This window comes from Montipora foliosa, chromosome 12, assembly GCF_036669935.1.
Source record: "Montipora foliosa isolate CH-2021 chromosome 12, ASM3666993v2, whole genome shotgun sequence".
Classification (NCBI taxonomy): domain Eukaryota; kingdom Metazoa; phylum Cnidaria; class Anthozoa; order Scleractinia; family Acroporidae; genus Montipora; species Montipora foliosa.
In genome coordinates this window covers 6,020,704-6,036,454 of record NC_090880.1, presented here as the reverse complement: position 1 = coordinate 6,036,454, position 15,751 = coordinate 6,020,704, and the positions used below count along the sequence as shown (strand labels likewise).

The 15,751-nt window shown below is 40.5% G+C and overlaps 3 protein-coding genes across 3 annotated transcripts; 1 reads left to right on the top strand and 2 right to left on the bottom strand.

Annotated features, from left to right (window-relative positions):
• Nucleotides 1-973: 973 nt before the first annotated feature.
• Nucleotides 974-2,785, bottom strand: LOC137980609 (uncharacterized). Its single transcript, XM_068828063.1, has one exon. It carries the CDS (start codon nt 2,783-2,785, stop codon nt 974-976), a length of 1,812 nt encoding a protein of 603 aa, XP_068684164.1.
• A 1,049-nt stretch (nt 2,786-3,834) lies between these two features.
• LOC137980608 (uncharacterized) lies at nt 3,835-6,530 on the bottom strand. The gene is made up of 3 exons (XM_068828062.1): nt 6,362-6,530; nt 4,548-6,317; nt 3,835-4,370 (listed from the first exon to the last, which is right to left on the bottom strand). The coding sequence occupies exons 1-3, from the start codon at nt 6,528-6,530 to the stop codon at nt 3,835-3,837; spliced, it is 2,475 nt and encodes an 824-aa protein (XP_068684163.1).
• A 3,710-nt stretch (nt 6,531-10,240) lies between these two features.
• Nucleotides 10,241-12,400, top strand: LOC137979766 (uncharacterized). The gene has a single exon (XM_068827115.1). The coding sequence runs from the start codon at nt 10,352-10,354 to the stop codon at nt 11,783-11,785; it is 1,434 nt and encodes a 477-aa protein (XP_068683216.1). The 5' UTR covers nt 10,241-10,351; the 3' UTR covers nt 11,786-12,400.
• The last annotated feature ends 3,351 nt before the right edge of the window (nt 12,401-15,751 follow it).

Below are 15,751 nucleotides of genomic sequence, written 5' to 3'. Positions count from 1 at the left end.
CGCGCGGGGCTCCGCTAAAAGGGGAAGAGAGGGCATCCCCCATACATGACCTTTATAGGTTATATGTCTCAAATTATTTTTAGATCGACGCGCACGCTGTACAGGGGGATTAGGCAGCAACCAATCATATAGCAGGATTTTGTTCTCTGAGCGTGCGCTATCCACGATTTATTGTTTTCAACACGATGCAAAGCCCAAGAATTTAACTTTTCATCGCCTGTCACTCGTCATTTCGTTTTTTTAAGTCAAACAAGGACATTTGAATGGTTTCGTTTGTGTTGCTTTTGTCATTCGCACGCGCCTTATTATGAAATCGATACGATTCTCAGGCAATGCAGGAAGAAGCCAAAATACTAGAAAATGGCGTAATAATAAACCCCTTATTCAAAGGTTTAACATATAATACGTGCGGACGTTTTACTCGTTGCTCGTACTATACAACTCGCAGTATATCCACGCGTATTATTTGTTAAACCGTTAAACCATTCAATAAGGTGTACTGTATGTATTTCTGGGCAAGTAAGTGATGCTTATATTGTGGAGTATTTCTGAAAATCAGCGGACACTCTGGGCCTCACCGCTAATTTGACACACGTAGATTTTGATAAGAGTCTTTAAGTGTCCCATTAAGGCTAAGAGTCAATTATGTATTGTATCGGTGTATACCAATAGTCAATAAGCGATCGGTTTCAAACAACTTTATTCCGTTTGGTAGCAGAAGTGTAGCGCATAATTAAAGCAGTGGTCAGTCAATACAATATGTAGTATGTGGTATGTAGTTCGAAATCCGATGGCCTTCTAATGCTGTCTTATCACAGTTGTTTCTGTGTCAATTAGTAATTAGGCAATTATCGTTTGTCACGTTATGTACGCGTAATTATGTGAAATTATAATCAATGACGATACACTCCCCCTGCCAAAGACGAGTTAAGCCAATATTTTCGTTTACAGTAATAGAGTGTTGCTCAAGTTATTATGCAGATAGGCCGTGTTCATCATTGGGTAACAGAACGACCAATTTGTTAACTGGTCTCTCAATTGTGACGTAACCTCTTCCGCTGTATTGCAAAACCGGTTCTCCAGGTTTTGGGTTTTTATACTGTACTTGAACTTTGCGTACTTTGCCGTCTTGTCCCTCGAATGTCTTTGATACTTTTCCCAGTTTCCATTGGCTTCTGATTAGATTGGAATCCTGGATAAGAACAACGTCTCCTACTTTTAAGTTTCTATGTGCAGTATGCCATTTTTGTTGTATTAACAGGCTTGGAAAATAATCTCTTATCCATTTCCTCCAAAAGTTGTCTGTAACCATTTGAACGAATTCAAATCGACGGCGTGGATCAGCTGTGCATGCAAATGGTCCACTAGGTATTTTAGATGTGGATCGTCCCAGGAGAAGATCGTTAGGGAACAAGTACTTATCATCCGGGGAAGTTGGATGTCGTCCAATCGGTCTCTCATTAAGTACGTTTGCAGTCTCATAACACACAGTTTGTAACTCAGAAAATGTCAGAATGCTTTCACCGATGGCTGCTGTTATGGCTCTCTTCGTTGATTTTATCAACGCTTCTGAGACAACGTTTTGCCAAGGTGCGTCTGCTGAAGAGAACACCCATTGAAATCCTTCCATGCATCCATACTCCTGTAAACTCTGTTGGTCTAAATTTTTTACTATCTTCTTTAATTCCTCACTTGCGGCTACTAATTGAAAACCATTGTCTGAGTAGATTTTGGACGGATAGCCTCTTATAGATACGAATCTGCGGAGTACCATTAAGAATTTGTCGGTACTATAGTCTGGTGAAATATCTATGTGGACAGCACTTGTACCGAGGCAGTTGAAAATAACCCCATATGCTTTTCCAGTGGTTCGTTTTTTAACGTAATCTTTTATCTTAAATGGTCCAAATAGATCTAGAGCTGTGTAGGTCCATGCCGGGGCAGGTTTTAATCTTTCAACAGGGAGTTTTCCCATGATTTGCGCATTCAGTTTTTTATCCAGTTTCTTGCATATTACACAGTTTGTTCTGATGGATTTCACCAATTTCAGCAATTTGACGACCCAGAATTTTGCTCGTATTTTGCTTGCAGTTGATAGCACTCCCAGATGACCTCGATAATGTATGTGTTCGGCATATAGACGTGAGAATCTATGCTCATATGGTAGTAAGACGATTTCGCTTTTATTATAACTCATTTCCACCCATCCTCTAGCACGTCCCCCAACAACGTAAATTCCGTCGTCTCGTTTGCGAGGGCAGAGCCACTTGTATTTACCCGATTGGATATCCTTTTGCATCAAAGTTTGTGATTCCAGAATCCAGAAACATTCGGACTTGTTGATGTCATCTGCTGTTAGCGTTCGTGTTGCATTTTTCAATGTTGGCTTCAGTTCTTTCTTGTACATGGCCAAAATTCGGGCTGTAATTCGTAGCAATTTTTTGTAATCTGAATATTTCTCGATGTTTATCCTCGACGCGAGTGTATCTTCTGTGTTAGTTTGAACAGCTGGTGAAGACAGTTCCAGTTTAATCGTATTGATGGGAACTTTTTGTTCCGAGTATTTATTCGTAATTGGCCATTCAGATTCGTGTAGTTGAAGGGAGTTCGGGCCCATTTGCCATGCACTGTTTATGTTGATATCGTTTGGTTTACTTCCTCTTGTTAACAAATCAGCTATGTTACATTCGCTTGCGGTCCAGTACCAGTCTTTCGTATTGGTTCCCTCTTGGATTTCTCCTATCCGCACTGCGGCAAAGGATTCATAGGATTCTTTTTGGATCATGGAGTGAACGATTTGAGGAATCAGTGATGTGGTAACATTTTTCGAAACGGTATCTGCATTGTTCTGTTATTATGGTTTTTAATCTTTTATTTAACACTGCACCACAGAGTTCTATCCGGTCGATCGATAGTTTCTTGGAAGGTGCGAGGCGGTATTTGGACAAGATGCGGTTGGTTGCGTGGTCTCCATTAAGAAGTCTCCATCTAGCATACGCACATGCGCCATATGCATCATTAGATCCGTCCTAAATATCACGAGGATTGGATTTCCCGTTGCTTCTTTAGGTTTAGTGCATCGATTCACTTTAATCTTTTCTATCTTACTCAGATCCTGGAAGAAGTTAGCCCAGTTCTGGTGATCTTCGTCGGGTATAGGATCATCCCATTCCAAGTTTGGGTTGTGAAGCCACAACCGTCTCATGAGAATCTTTGCCCTAACGGTGAGACTTGCTTATCCGAGTGGATCATAAACACTATTTACTTGTGATAGAATTATCCTCTTCGTTAAAATCTTGGAAGTATTAGTAGTCGTATCTTGATTTTGTTTGGGGCGTCGTTTCTTGCCTTTGGGTGTAACATTTAGATTGATTTTGAAGCAGAAATTATCCGTAATTGGATTCCATACAATACCAAGCACTTTCTCGTGTGCTGTTTTCGTGTTAGTTGATATAAGATCCTGGTCTGGAGCAGTCTTGTCATGTGAATATATCCATTCCTTTATTTTGAAGTTTCCGTAACTCAAGATGGTTTCCATTTCATTCGCGAGCTTTTTGGCAGTTTCAACGTTGTCAACGCTATTGATGATATCATCCATGTATGTATTGTTTATGAGGAGCTCAGATGCTTGCGGGTAATTTTCTTTAGCCATCTCTGCTGTTTTTCGTAGTGCTACAGTTGCTATAGTTCCAGAGGGTTTATCTCCAAAAGAAACCCTCTATTTGTCTGGTTCCCTAGTTACATCCATATCTCTCCAGAGGAAGCGGTGCGTGTGTTGTTCTAACACTCCCGTTCTGACTGTGTGGTACATTTTCTTGATATCGCCTATGAATGCTATTTCATTCTAAATCGGATAAGTATTCCTAGGAGACTGTTTAAAAGGTCGGGTCCCTTAGCCCAATATTCGTTTAGTACATGACCCATGTAATTGGCACTGCTGTTAAAGACAATTCTTACTGGTGTAGACTTGGAGTCTGGTTTCAGCACTTCGTGATGTGAAATGTAGTGAGCAGGTCCTTTGTATTTCTGCAATTCTTCTTGTGTTAGTTTGCGAGCTACATCTCTATCTATCATGTCCTGTATTTGTTGTTGATAGGTTTCAGCGTGTTTCTTATTTTTAGAAAGTCGTTTCTCGGTCGATATTAGCATGCCGAATGCTGCTCTTCTGTTGTCTGGGAGATCGAAAGGATCTCTGATCCAAAGATATTCTGCAGTCCAGAATTTTTCTTTTGCGTCATGGCTTAAATTTTTCTCAATTAATGCTAACTCCTTTTCTTCCTTGATTGTGTAGGCATTGCTACCCAGTGAGCATCTCCCACACTTGCATCCACCGCAGCGAGGCTTACATTGTATTCCGAGATTCTTACCATCTTGACATGATGGGCGTACGTTGTTCCAATGAGGGACTTTTCGTTGGTTCCTTTAAGAACTGGGTGTGTTCCACCTATACATCGTCCGAACTGATTTCTCAATAAAAGTAGATGTCCAGAACTTTGTTCCTTTAAGGGGTGGAAGTCTGCGTATTCATAACCTATCAAGGTATCAACCTCTGCCGGCGGTGGGCCTTATTAAATCTTCCTCGTGTACGTCTTTGAATAGTTTAGAGATCCCCTGTACGTCGATTGATGGAATGGGGGAGGTTATCTTGTCGATTCCGTAAACGTCGAACACGATTGCTTTGCCCTGTTTGTCAATAAGTGAGAGCTTGTACTTAAAAGTGTTCACGGTTTCACTTTCGCCACCTACTTTGATAATTGATGGTTGTGCCTTCATACCCTTGAGGTTTTCAGCTCTTGCCTTTGCATTTGTGATAAAACATGATGACGCTCCCGTGTCCCACAAAACGTTTGCAAATCCATTCTTTGTAGGTATCTTCTGTATTTGGAGTAAGCACGTTTCAATTTCGTTATTGCACACACTTGCAGTACCGCTTGCGGAAACAATGTTAGTAGGTGATTTTTTGTCCTGTTCTTCTTCATGTAGTGTTTTGTGGTGAAACCTATTGCAGTCGTTAACGTCACATGGTTTCTTGCCTCTACAGTCTTGAGTTCTGTGATCCCGTTTTAAGCAGGACCAGCATGCTCCCCTTTCCATTAATGTGTCACGCCTTTCCTGTATTGGTTTTGAGAGATAAAGCCTGCATTCATTAGTCCAGTGATAAGCACCTTCATGGTATAGGCATTTGTTTCGCTTATAGCGGGATGTACCTTGTCCTTCTGGGATGGCGACTTTGTCATCCTTTTTCTCTAGATAATGAAGTGAACCCCTTACTGGAACGTTGCTGTTTGAGCGTAGTTCTGAGTTCTCGTATTCTATTGCTTGTTTTTGCTCAAGAAGAAATCTTAACAGACTTGGAAACTTGTCTCTTTTATCGATGGGACTGTGTTCGGAGCTTACCAGTTTCGCCCATTCTCTTTTAATGTCATTTGGCAATTTTCTTTCTATTATGCTAACAGAACTGGTTGTGGTCATTTCTTTCTCTAGATCTAATCTTCTCAAGTCTCGGTAACCGTCGTCGATGACATTGATAAATTCGACGAATTTTTTGTTTTCGCCTTCTCTGATAGGTTTTATGTTTTGAATGGTGCACATTACGACGTCAGCAACCTTTGCAGGATCGCCGTATTTTTCGGCCATTTTCTTCCACATCGCAGTAATATCATCATCGACGCTTTTTACCGTATCGGCTGGTTCCTTTCCAAGACATGATTGGAGAACATATGGTGCGTTCTCGGCATTAATTGACGGCATGACTTGTTTTTCAAAATCTGTTTTGAATTGTGGATAATTTCTTACGTTTCCGTGAAATGACGGCATCTTGATTTTTTCGAGTTGTAGCGGATTACTTTTGTCTTTTGCCTTGGTATCGTTTATTTTAACCGAGATAAATCCTTCGATGCGGCTACTGATCTCTTGATGGCGCGCGTGCATGTTTCGAATCCATTCGATTTCCTTTTCAACGTCTTCGTTGTCAAGTAGCTCGAGCATTGTGTTATGTAATGCCTTACAATCCGCGAGCGCGATATCTAAATCTCTTTCGGTTTTGCGCAAAGCTTCGGGAGCATTTTGGGATGCCATTGCATCGTATGCGAGTTTCACTAATGTGTCAAAGATAGTTTTCATGGACTTCTTTTTTATACTAAATTGTTCCAATAGTCGTCTGAGTTTTTCTTGTTCCAGTCTCATTGATTCCTGTTTGTGAAATTCTTCCACTCGTTTCTGCTCGTGTAAGTTGTGGTCGTTGACGTACTGCGTGTGAGTAGTCGCTGCTTCTTCGTAGAATTCTTGCAATTCGTTTATCCATGCTTCGTTCTGCTCTATTTGTCTTCGGCTAAATGTATCATATAAATATCATGCTTACCTTTGACGATATTCCAAGCTTCATGTAAGTCCGCAAAGGTTCTTTTAACTGCTTCCATACCTTTGTTTTCATCGACGGACTTAAAGAATTCATTTCGTTTCCTTGTGAATCTTGCCTTGGCTGATGTCCTAATTCTCTTCGATTCCTCTCTCTTCGCCTCTTCTGCCATTCCTGGAGGATTCTCACGGATTTCGAATGTATCGGTGTATACCAATATTCAATCCGCGATCGGCTTCAAACAACTTTATTCCGTTTGGTAGCAGAAGTGTAGCGCATAATTAAAGCAGTGGTCAGTCAATACAATATGTAGTATGTGGCATGTAGTTCGAAATCCGATGGCCTTCAGATGCTGTCTTATCACAGTTGTTTCTGTGTCAATTAGTAATTAGGCAATTATCGTTTGTCACGTTATGTGCGCGTAATTATGTGAAATTATAATCAATGACGATACATGTATTTACAACAATCCCCCCCCCCCAAAAAAAAACAATGTTTACCGGAGAAAAAGGTGTGATATTGACCGTGCGGTTCGACAAACCAAGGCCGACCTTTTCTCTGTTTGAAAGAAAAGATAAAGGGCATTCTTAAACCGCTTAAGCGAGGTACTTGAATTATGGAAGGGCAACTTTAACAATCGTAGTACCTGGTGGAAACTGGCAGCAGCCGAGGTGTGTAAGGTTAGGGTTAGGGGTAGAGAGTCACTTTGTTACTTTGTGACGCTTACACCAAGTAATGTTAATCTCTTTGCGAATGAAGTATGGAAAACATGATACTATCAATCCTGTACTGCTATGTGTAGCGATTCGTTTTCCGGTCAGTATAAAACATGGACTACGGACTGCGGACTGGGTATAAAACACGGACTGCAGACTGCGGACTGGGTATAAAACATGGAATGGGTATAAAATGCAGACTGCGGACTAGATATAAAACGCGGACTAAGTACCAAACACAGACAACTGGCTGCTGACTCGATATTAAACACCGACTCAGCACAAACTTGAGCCGCCTAAGGACTGGATAAAATGTTGTAAAAACGATAAGAGAAACGAAAAAAAAACCATACAATATCGAGGTCAGCTTACCTCCAACACTTCAGGGCCCGGTTGTTCAAAAGCCGATTAACGCTAATCCCAGATGAACAGTTAGCCAATGAGTTTATTTCTCTACTCCCAAATGTTGTTCAACGCTGATATTCGGCAAAACCTTATATTAGAAGAAGTCAATTTTGAGAAACAAAAATAAGCAAAAGAAACTATCACCAACGACTATTGCCTGTCGTGCACAAATTTGTATTGCCTACAACCTATGAGGCATACACAAAGGTGCTATGGCAGGCACAAATGTCATGTCAGATGTGAAAAAACCGCCATGTTTGTCGGTCGCAGTTTCCTGAGTGCTTCTGACAGAAGCCTTCACTGTGAAATAACTTAGGTGAGCATATTTGTCCATTATTAAGAAAGAACTGATGGTATTGAATAATGAATACCTCATTACCTGCGATCAGGTGTACTTTTCTTTAGAGAGGGCGGAAATACACCTGATACAATTCCTTGACGGGTCGCCTGCCCGTAGACCAGAATCTGGACTTTACTCTGATTGGCCGAAAAACAAAAGAGCTCTTGGAGCCGAGCTCCAAGTCAAAAGAGTCACGCAGACGAGTAGCTCCTACGCAGACATTCTTAGCCTATTCTTAGGCTCTCGTAAAGCAGAGGAACGATTGCAGGACGGGCGTAAGAATGTCTGTGTAGGAGCTGCGTAGGAGGCCAAGAGACCAGTGGATAGAAGTCTGATTCGTTACAGTAACAGAAGTTCTGAATTATTCACTCAATAAAACATAACCGCAACCTCCTATAGGCCGGTCACGCGCAGCGATTGCGTGACGAAACAAATAAGATTGTCCGCAGCTTTCTTTTTTTGGAGTAAGGGGAATCAACATAAGCGTATTCGCCGGAGCCTCAGGCTGAGTTTTCTCTTGCTTTAGGATAAATTGAGTTGGCTACTGTAACATGCAGCAAAACTTACCTCCAAATTGAATCTTGATGGGCATTTAATATCTTTTAAAAAACTATTGCACACCATTAAAAAGTTTGACAAAACAAAGACAAGTAAACCTTTATTGAACTAGTTTAAACAAAATAAACGCTTTCTTTTTAACATTCTAAAACAGTTTTTACGGTATCTAAAGCCTACAAATTTCGCGGTATCAAACGGATATTTAGTTGAACTTCTTATTTTTGAAAAAAAAAAAAACAACAAAAAGAAAAAAAATCTCGTTACGCGGTTTCTCGCTACGCCGTTACGCCGTTACGCGTTTTACTAACAACCCTCAAAGTCCATTTTCCTTTTATTTAATTTAATAGCATCTTTATTTGCATCTCAAATATTGTAGTTTAAATAAAGTTTATTCTACTGTTGATTGAGCCTGATGATATCGTGAAGAATTCGGGCTTTTTCTGCGATTTTATCTCGACATTCTTTGTTCCTTGATGGTTTGAACAAAGAAACCTCACCAACTGTCAAGCGGGATTCAATGATTTTATGCATAAAGTCTGACTTCGCAGTCATTTCAGCTAGAGAGCTATTTTGTTTTCGTCGGGTCTTTCCTCGAATCGCAACGTGCAGGTAATTTCCGGTAAAATCTGATTGGCTCAAATTTATAGCATGACACATTTTTACATCACTCTTGACAGGTGGACGGCAAACGATTCGTTCAGAAATTGTAACAGGCGTACTTTTTCTCACCCCGTCTGGAGAAAAGTACGCCTGATCGCAGGTTAACAGTGTTTATAATAGTTGACTTGTTCTAGGGTCCGTTCAAGCCATTCAGGTAAAATTTTAGGTAAAATTTTAGAAAATTCAGGTACGTTTTCTTTTTACAATGTATGTCCCAATCGGAGCAACCGGGAAAATTAAGAAATTTTAACTTCAGTCCGTGTTTTATACCCAGTCCTCGTTTTATACCCAGTCCGCAGTTCGCGTTTTATACCCCGTCTTTGTCTTACACCCAGTCCGCAGTCCGCAGTCCGTAGTAACTGTTTTATACTCACCCGGACACTTTCCAAATTTTATCGCATGCAGTTCTGTTTACATTTGAGACACTGTCAACGGTGAACTCAAAACCCCATCTAAATCGCCCAAAATTTCACTTCTGAGACAAAATGACGACCATACATTACACGTAAATATAAAGATTTAAATCCCAACCACAGACGTATATGTTGTGGTTCAAATTTTTTCTTGGTTTACTGACATTTTTCAAACCAGTTTGATTTTTATTTTCTTTTTCTTGTACTCATTATCCTAATCTGAAACAAAGGAAAGTAAAAATCAAACTAGTTTGAAACAATTTAAACCGAGAAAAATATTTAACCTCAACATATAAAACGGAATTAGTGTGGTTCACTCCACAAGTGGTATGTCCAGTCCGATATCTCGTCTACGTGTGCACTATTTTTTTTTTTAAGTGAAAAATAAACAAATGTCTAACAGCTACAGTGACAGGGATTGTCGACTCAATATGTGATGCGTTACAATTGCAAGACATCACGTACAATGCGGGACACACGTGCACTTTCATTCATGACGGCGATAAATGCATCACACGAGACAATAATTTAATAATTTAATACCCAAATCTATGGGCAATATAATTTACATAAACGTACGAAGCTAATTTTTTTTCTCAGAATTTTCTCCACTACGACAGAAATGTGTGTGTAAATATGTTAAAATGTAAATTTCTCGCGGAAATCCGGACTAAATCATCTCTCGCGTAACTTTTCTTTCGTAACTAGGAACCAAGGCAACCAATTGACCGGACATGCGTTAAATTCTTTATTTTTCCTCCTACATTTTTCTATACTCAGTCCGGAAGTCACTGTGGCTGTCATCACGTAGGGTGCAGTCAAACATACTATACACAGTCACTACAAAATAATCTCAGTTAAACTTGGATTTACTTGTATAAGAGAATATTCGGCAGCGACTATGGATCACGCTTCTGGAACTACTTCTCCACCCTTGGATGAAAACCCTGTTGTAATTCCAGTGGTGATTAGTCTAACTGTCTTTGTGCAATTCCTGCTGCCGTTTGTATTTTGGAGCTGTTCCTTTTGTACCAGATTATACAAAGAATGCAAAGATAGAGCAAAGTACCGGACAGAAACGCAAGACATCGAGGAAGAATGCGAAGAGCGACTACAGATAGCGGCCTCTGCCAGAAATCAAGAGGAATTTGATCAAGCCGTCCAAGAATACCGGCAAGCCGTTGAAGAATATCAAGGGAAAACCGCAATGAAAGACCTCAAACGTGAACAAGGTCTTTGCAGCAATGCTAAAAGTGTGAGGAGACTTATTTCTCTTCACATGTATTTCTCATTTAACTTTTGGCTTATTTACTTGGTTGGTTGCGAAACAACTCATTGCACCACGTACGGCTATGTCTTTTACATTTTGAAAATCTTTGGCTTGGTGATGCTTGGTGTCTCTTTTGTGATCGTTGTGATAGAAAGCTTCTTCTCCCGCGAGCTAAAATACCTTAAAAACGTCATGGATGAGAACGAAGAGACGTACATTAAACGCATGCAGGAAGTTCCCCCGAAAATTAACATAACTATAACATGTTATCACTACGAACAGCGGCAGAGGACTGTTCGTTATACTGACTCGAATGGACATTCACAAACGCGTACGGAGACTTACGTAGTGAAAGTCGTGTCGTTCGTCGGACACGAAGAGTTCCGATTCAACTCATGGGTGGACGTTTCTAAGACTGACACTCCCTCCATGAGCTGTGTTGCCCTGACACGTGTCAAGTTCTATCCCAGGATCCTCTTCGGTGACCAAGAAACTGAAGACGACTATAAAAGACAAGTGGAGCATCACTTACAAGCCTATAAAATTTTCGATCAGTTCACCTCTCACAAGGCGAGTAAAGAAATTCCTGGTCTAAAGAAGCGCATAACTGCGTACGTATCCACGGAGGTTAAGCCATTTTGGATGCGGCGTCGGTTCTACTGGATCGCCACCTTTCTTCTGTTGTCTTGGCCTTACCGCTGGCTGTTTAGAGCCAGAACAGCTAAGAAACAGTACGTCTTGAAGAAGAAGATGTACATTAGTGAAACAGCACCGAGACAGGTGGAATTAACTTTGATGGATCCGATTGAAGACCTTATCAATAGCAGATCGTTTGCCGCGAGCTCTAGTGTTCCTGACAATGCTAGCTCATGCTACCCAATGTCGGAAATGACAACGGTACCAGGCAACCCTGCTGACGCTCAAAACGGTGATCCCGCAGCCCAAAGCATTCCCTCTCCTTATTTAAGTGCCGTCACAGAGCCAAATGTGCCGCCACCGTCTTACCAGGAAGTTATCGGCTATAATCCGGAGCCGAACAACGAGAGACGTCCCGTGGTGGTGTAATAACCGTTTTGTGGTAGTGCAATAACAAAACTGTGTATTGTGTATTCTTCCTAGCCAAAGGACTCTGCTGTTCTTTACATTGTTTTATGCAATGACGTGGACGGATACAGAGGGGGGAAGGGCTGGCAAAGTGGCTGCACACCCCTTTCTTTTAGATTTTAACTTGTTTTGGAATTAACTTAGCGTCTTTCGAGTGGATTTTGATGTGTTGACCTTTACGGAGAAAAAACAAGTAATACAATTATTTTTTTTGCTCTCCTCCTCTGGAGCTTGCCGGTTGGTACTTCGCGCCCGCCTAGCGCTCGCCTCCGTTCACATGAAAAACTCAAAAAATTACGCCTGTTCTGCAGGCTACTTAAATAATTCGAAAAATAGTCCTCGTTGCAAAAAAGCGAGAATAGTTCAGGTAGTCAGTACTAAAATTTGTAACACAACTTAATTATCGAAGCAACGACGGACTGAGATTGTTCATGTTTAACAGACGGCTGGAGGAAAGCGTATAACCCCTAGCCATACAAATGTCCATACATTTTCCCAGCTGAAAAAGAAAAACCGGCGAAATGAAGCTTACTAAGATCACCGAATAAAGGTTGCTTACTTTGTAGCTTGCACAAATCTCCTGTGTAGTTTATCAATTCGTGATTTTACTTTTAGTCGCTATTTTGGAAGGAGGGCCTATGATTATTAAACCCCCGGCTTAAAACTGAAACTAAACTGAAACTAATTGAGAGTGAGTGGATCATTCTCCAACTCAATATCCATCCTCTTACTTGATTGTCCACATGAACAGGTCGTCGAATTTTGATTTAGAAATATTAAACTTGGAAATCAGAAAAAGTAGAAAAATATTTACATGAACACGTACTACAGGAAATATTTTATTTAAGTTCTTTTTTTAAAAATAGGTTATAAACAACCGTATTGATATTATATGAAACTTGCCGTTTTTTATTTTGATCAACTTGAAGCGCTCAAAGCAATCCTATCTGAAAAATTGTAACCAAGAAGAACCTTACATTGGGATGCTACATTATAAAGCAAGTGGACCGAAAAATTCAGTGCTAGAATCAGAACTGAGGCTAAAAAGGAGTTTACATGAATCTTCTACGGTGGTTTTGTAAACCACCACTCGAGCAACGGAGATATTTCTGCAAAAACATTTAGAATACAAAAACCTAAGAAAAACAGGCAGAAACTTTCACCCAATCAATTCTTCTTTGAAATTATCACGAATTATAGGTTAACGCCCGGGTCAAACGCCCCACTTCAGATGAACCAAACGCAATTCACTCAGTTCGGCCCTTTTTGTTTGTTTGTTATTTGTTTCAGCAGGTTGAAGTTTGGCAGCTTTTAACTGATGTGAACATGCTATACCCACCCACCAGTGCACTTACAAAGGACAGCCACAACACCCGGGAACACGCCCTACTCTTTTCGAATAGTACGTGGGTTCTTTAATGTCCCACAAGCAACTTGAGGACAGTGAATTTTTTTTTTGTGAGAGGGGGCCTACGGTTTATTGTCTTTATCCGAGAAGACTTGAAAGTCTAACCATTTGCGGGTGTAATTACAAAGGCAGCACTTTCTCCTCAGTAATTTAAAGACCGCAAGTGTTGGTCCGACCTGGGGTTTGAACCTGCGTTTTCTCGCATGAAAGTCCGATGCTTAACCAATTGAGCCAACGGTCGTCGGTGAAGTAGGGTGTTTGGCTCAGTTAAGTTCGGCCGATTGTATTAACGTCGGCTAAGGCGTTCTTGACGCCTGGTGTGGGCTTGAAGAACGGCTGATGCAAGCTTTTGGGTCAGACGCCGATCCTTCTAAGAGCAGAGCTTAATTTGGTGCACATATGAAGAAATTTGTCTAATTCGGAAGTCACTGTCCAAAAGACAACAATTGTATTCATTTATAAACTTCACTGAACAGATCAGGCCATCTGACAGGTTAATTTATAGTAATTTACTTCCCGATGAGTTTAAACGCCATTGCAATCAGCTTCTGGAATTTTAAAAGAAAATGTGTTCATTAATTAACGGCACGACAGCTGGACTATACTCGCATTGCTTTTCCAGCCCCTTTTCTTAAGCCAGCGCCGGGAGATGACAAAAATGAACTTTTTTCTCTTTTTCTGCGAAAGCTGTAACTGTCATATTTTCATGCATTTCAGCATTTTCCTTTTTCTTTGCCTAGGAAATATATTTGTTGAGAACCCAACGAGAAGAGACGATTCTCTCCTTGTACGATTTTGATCCAACAGAGAGCAAATGTTCACAAAACCGAAAGTTCAGTTCTTAACACTTCACGGGTTAATATTTCCAGCAATCCGTGAGATAGGGAGCAGGAACTGCCGTTACGAGAATTGCGTTTCCATTTTCGCGTGAGTACCCCTCACCGCTTTAAGACTTGAGTTGTGCAAACCGGGTAATCTCGACAACTCAAACCCACGGCTGCCAACCAGGAAATAATCGACACAAATTCTTGGGATCCATTGCCTCTCTTATAAGGTGATTCACTTGTCCTGACACGCTTAAATGCACGCCATCTTCAACCCCATCTAACTTTTGTTTTAGTCGTAGCAGCATCCGTTTGGCCATCTTGTTTACATTGTCCTCAAGAGCCGTATTTTCGGAACCATCAAGGCAGTCGCTGGTGGTGTTCGAGGGAGTGACATCGTAAAGCTCCTCCTCCGCTTTTTGTAGGGCTTTACGTCTATCAGGGCTAAGTGTCCACGACGATAAAGGGTCATAAAGGAGGACCTGACGAAAAAAAAATTTTAGAAAGAGACATTTCATTAACTCCTTTCAGTACGCCCCCCATAGTCTTGGAAATACCGTTGATATCGTGGACGAAAGACATCCATTAATCCCTTGTTTAGATCTAGTGGACCAAGTACAATTAACAAATGGGAAACTGTTCAGCGTGCAATTCCGAGTTTTGGTTGCAAGCAGGATGTTGCTAAGAATAAAAGAAGCGTTAAGAGTCACTGTGCAAACTCCCAAAGGCAACTTTAACTCAAAAGTGCACGCTGAACCGTTTACCACATGTTTAATAACATAGCTCATTTATTTATAACTTGAATTAGAGCAATTGACTAAACGACACTGAACTTTTCAGAACAATACTTTTGCAATGTTTGAAGCCTAGCCACGCTTTGTTGATCAGAACAACGCTTGAATGGACTTGAATTATCCAGCTTGAGGTTACTAAGTGAAATCAAATAACGTAATAAATTCATGAAAAGGGCGTAGTTTTGACTGCGGTGGTTGACCAAGCGGCTTAACTCACTCGTTTTCGGGTAACTACAGTTTCCCTTGCTTCTTCTCAAACGTACAATCAACGTACAGTTCAAACGTACAATCAAGCAGGTATTAATCCTTAAAACAGTTGTAAAGCATTTTTCAATGCTTTTTAGCTTAACTGATGATTTCCCGTGTTTAAATAAAGTTACTATTCTATTCTATTATCCTAAACTAAGTCGATATGCACCAATTCTGCTGTGTTGCAATCGACGAGAATGTTCTGAACTTGCCGGTCGCCCAAACCAACAATGTAGCCAACTAAAGAGGAAAAAAAAAGGATGAAAAATTATAAACAGAAAACGTAATCAGCTCTTGATCAATAGAGTCACTGTGTTTTCACTGACGTGATCAGCAACCTTGTTTTTCCACCGAAACAAAAGAAAGATTTGCATGACAGTAGCATGACACGTTTGAATTTACTAAAAATCCTAAAACTGAAATCCAACTGGTATAAAATTGAAAAAAAAACGGTTTCCCAAATATTCGAACCGAAACTCTCGTTCTTCTTCAGGGGAAAAATTCAGTAAAATTCAAAGTTGGTATTATTGAGGTTTTACCAGTAGGCCTCCCTTAAGACTTAAACAAGGCTGATCATTCTGGAATTAAGAAAGACGCGATTCAACACAAAAAAATAATGAGCAAACGAATACAAATTACACAAAGTATAATC

Bases quoted from the DNA above. Each gene is read 5' to 3' on its own strand.
- LOC137980609 (XM_068828063.1), bottom strand. From the start codon at position 2,785: ATGATCCAAAAAGAATCCTATGAATCCTTTGCCGCAGTGCGGATAGGA.
- LOC137980608 (XM_068828062.1), bottom strand. From the start codon at position 6,530: ATGGCAGAAGAGGCGAAGAGAGAGGAATCGAAGAGAATTAGGACATCA. The intron at 6,318-6,361 runs GTAAGCATGATA...GAAGACAAATAG, and splicing joins AGCTTGGAATATCGTCAAAG to AGCAGAACGAAGCATGGATA. The intron at 4,371-4,547 runs GTTGATACCTTG...CATCATGTCAAG, and splicing joins AAGGCCCACCGCCGGCAGAG to ATGGTAAGAATCTCGGAATA.
- LOC137979766 (XM_068827115.1), top strand. From the start codon at position 10,352: ATGGATCACGCTTCTGGAACTACTTCTCCACCCTTGGATGAAAACCCT.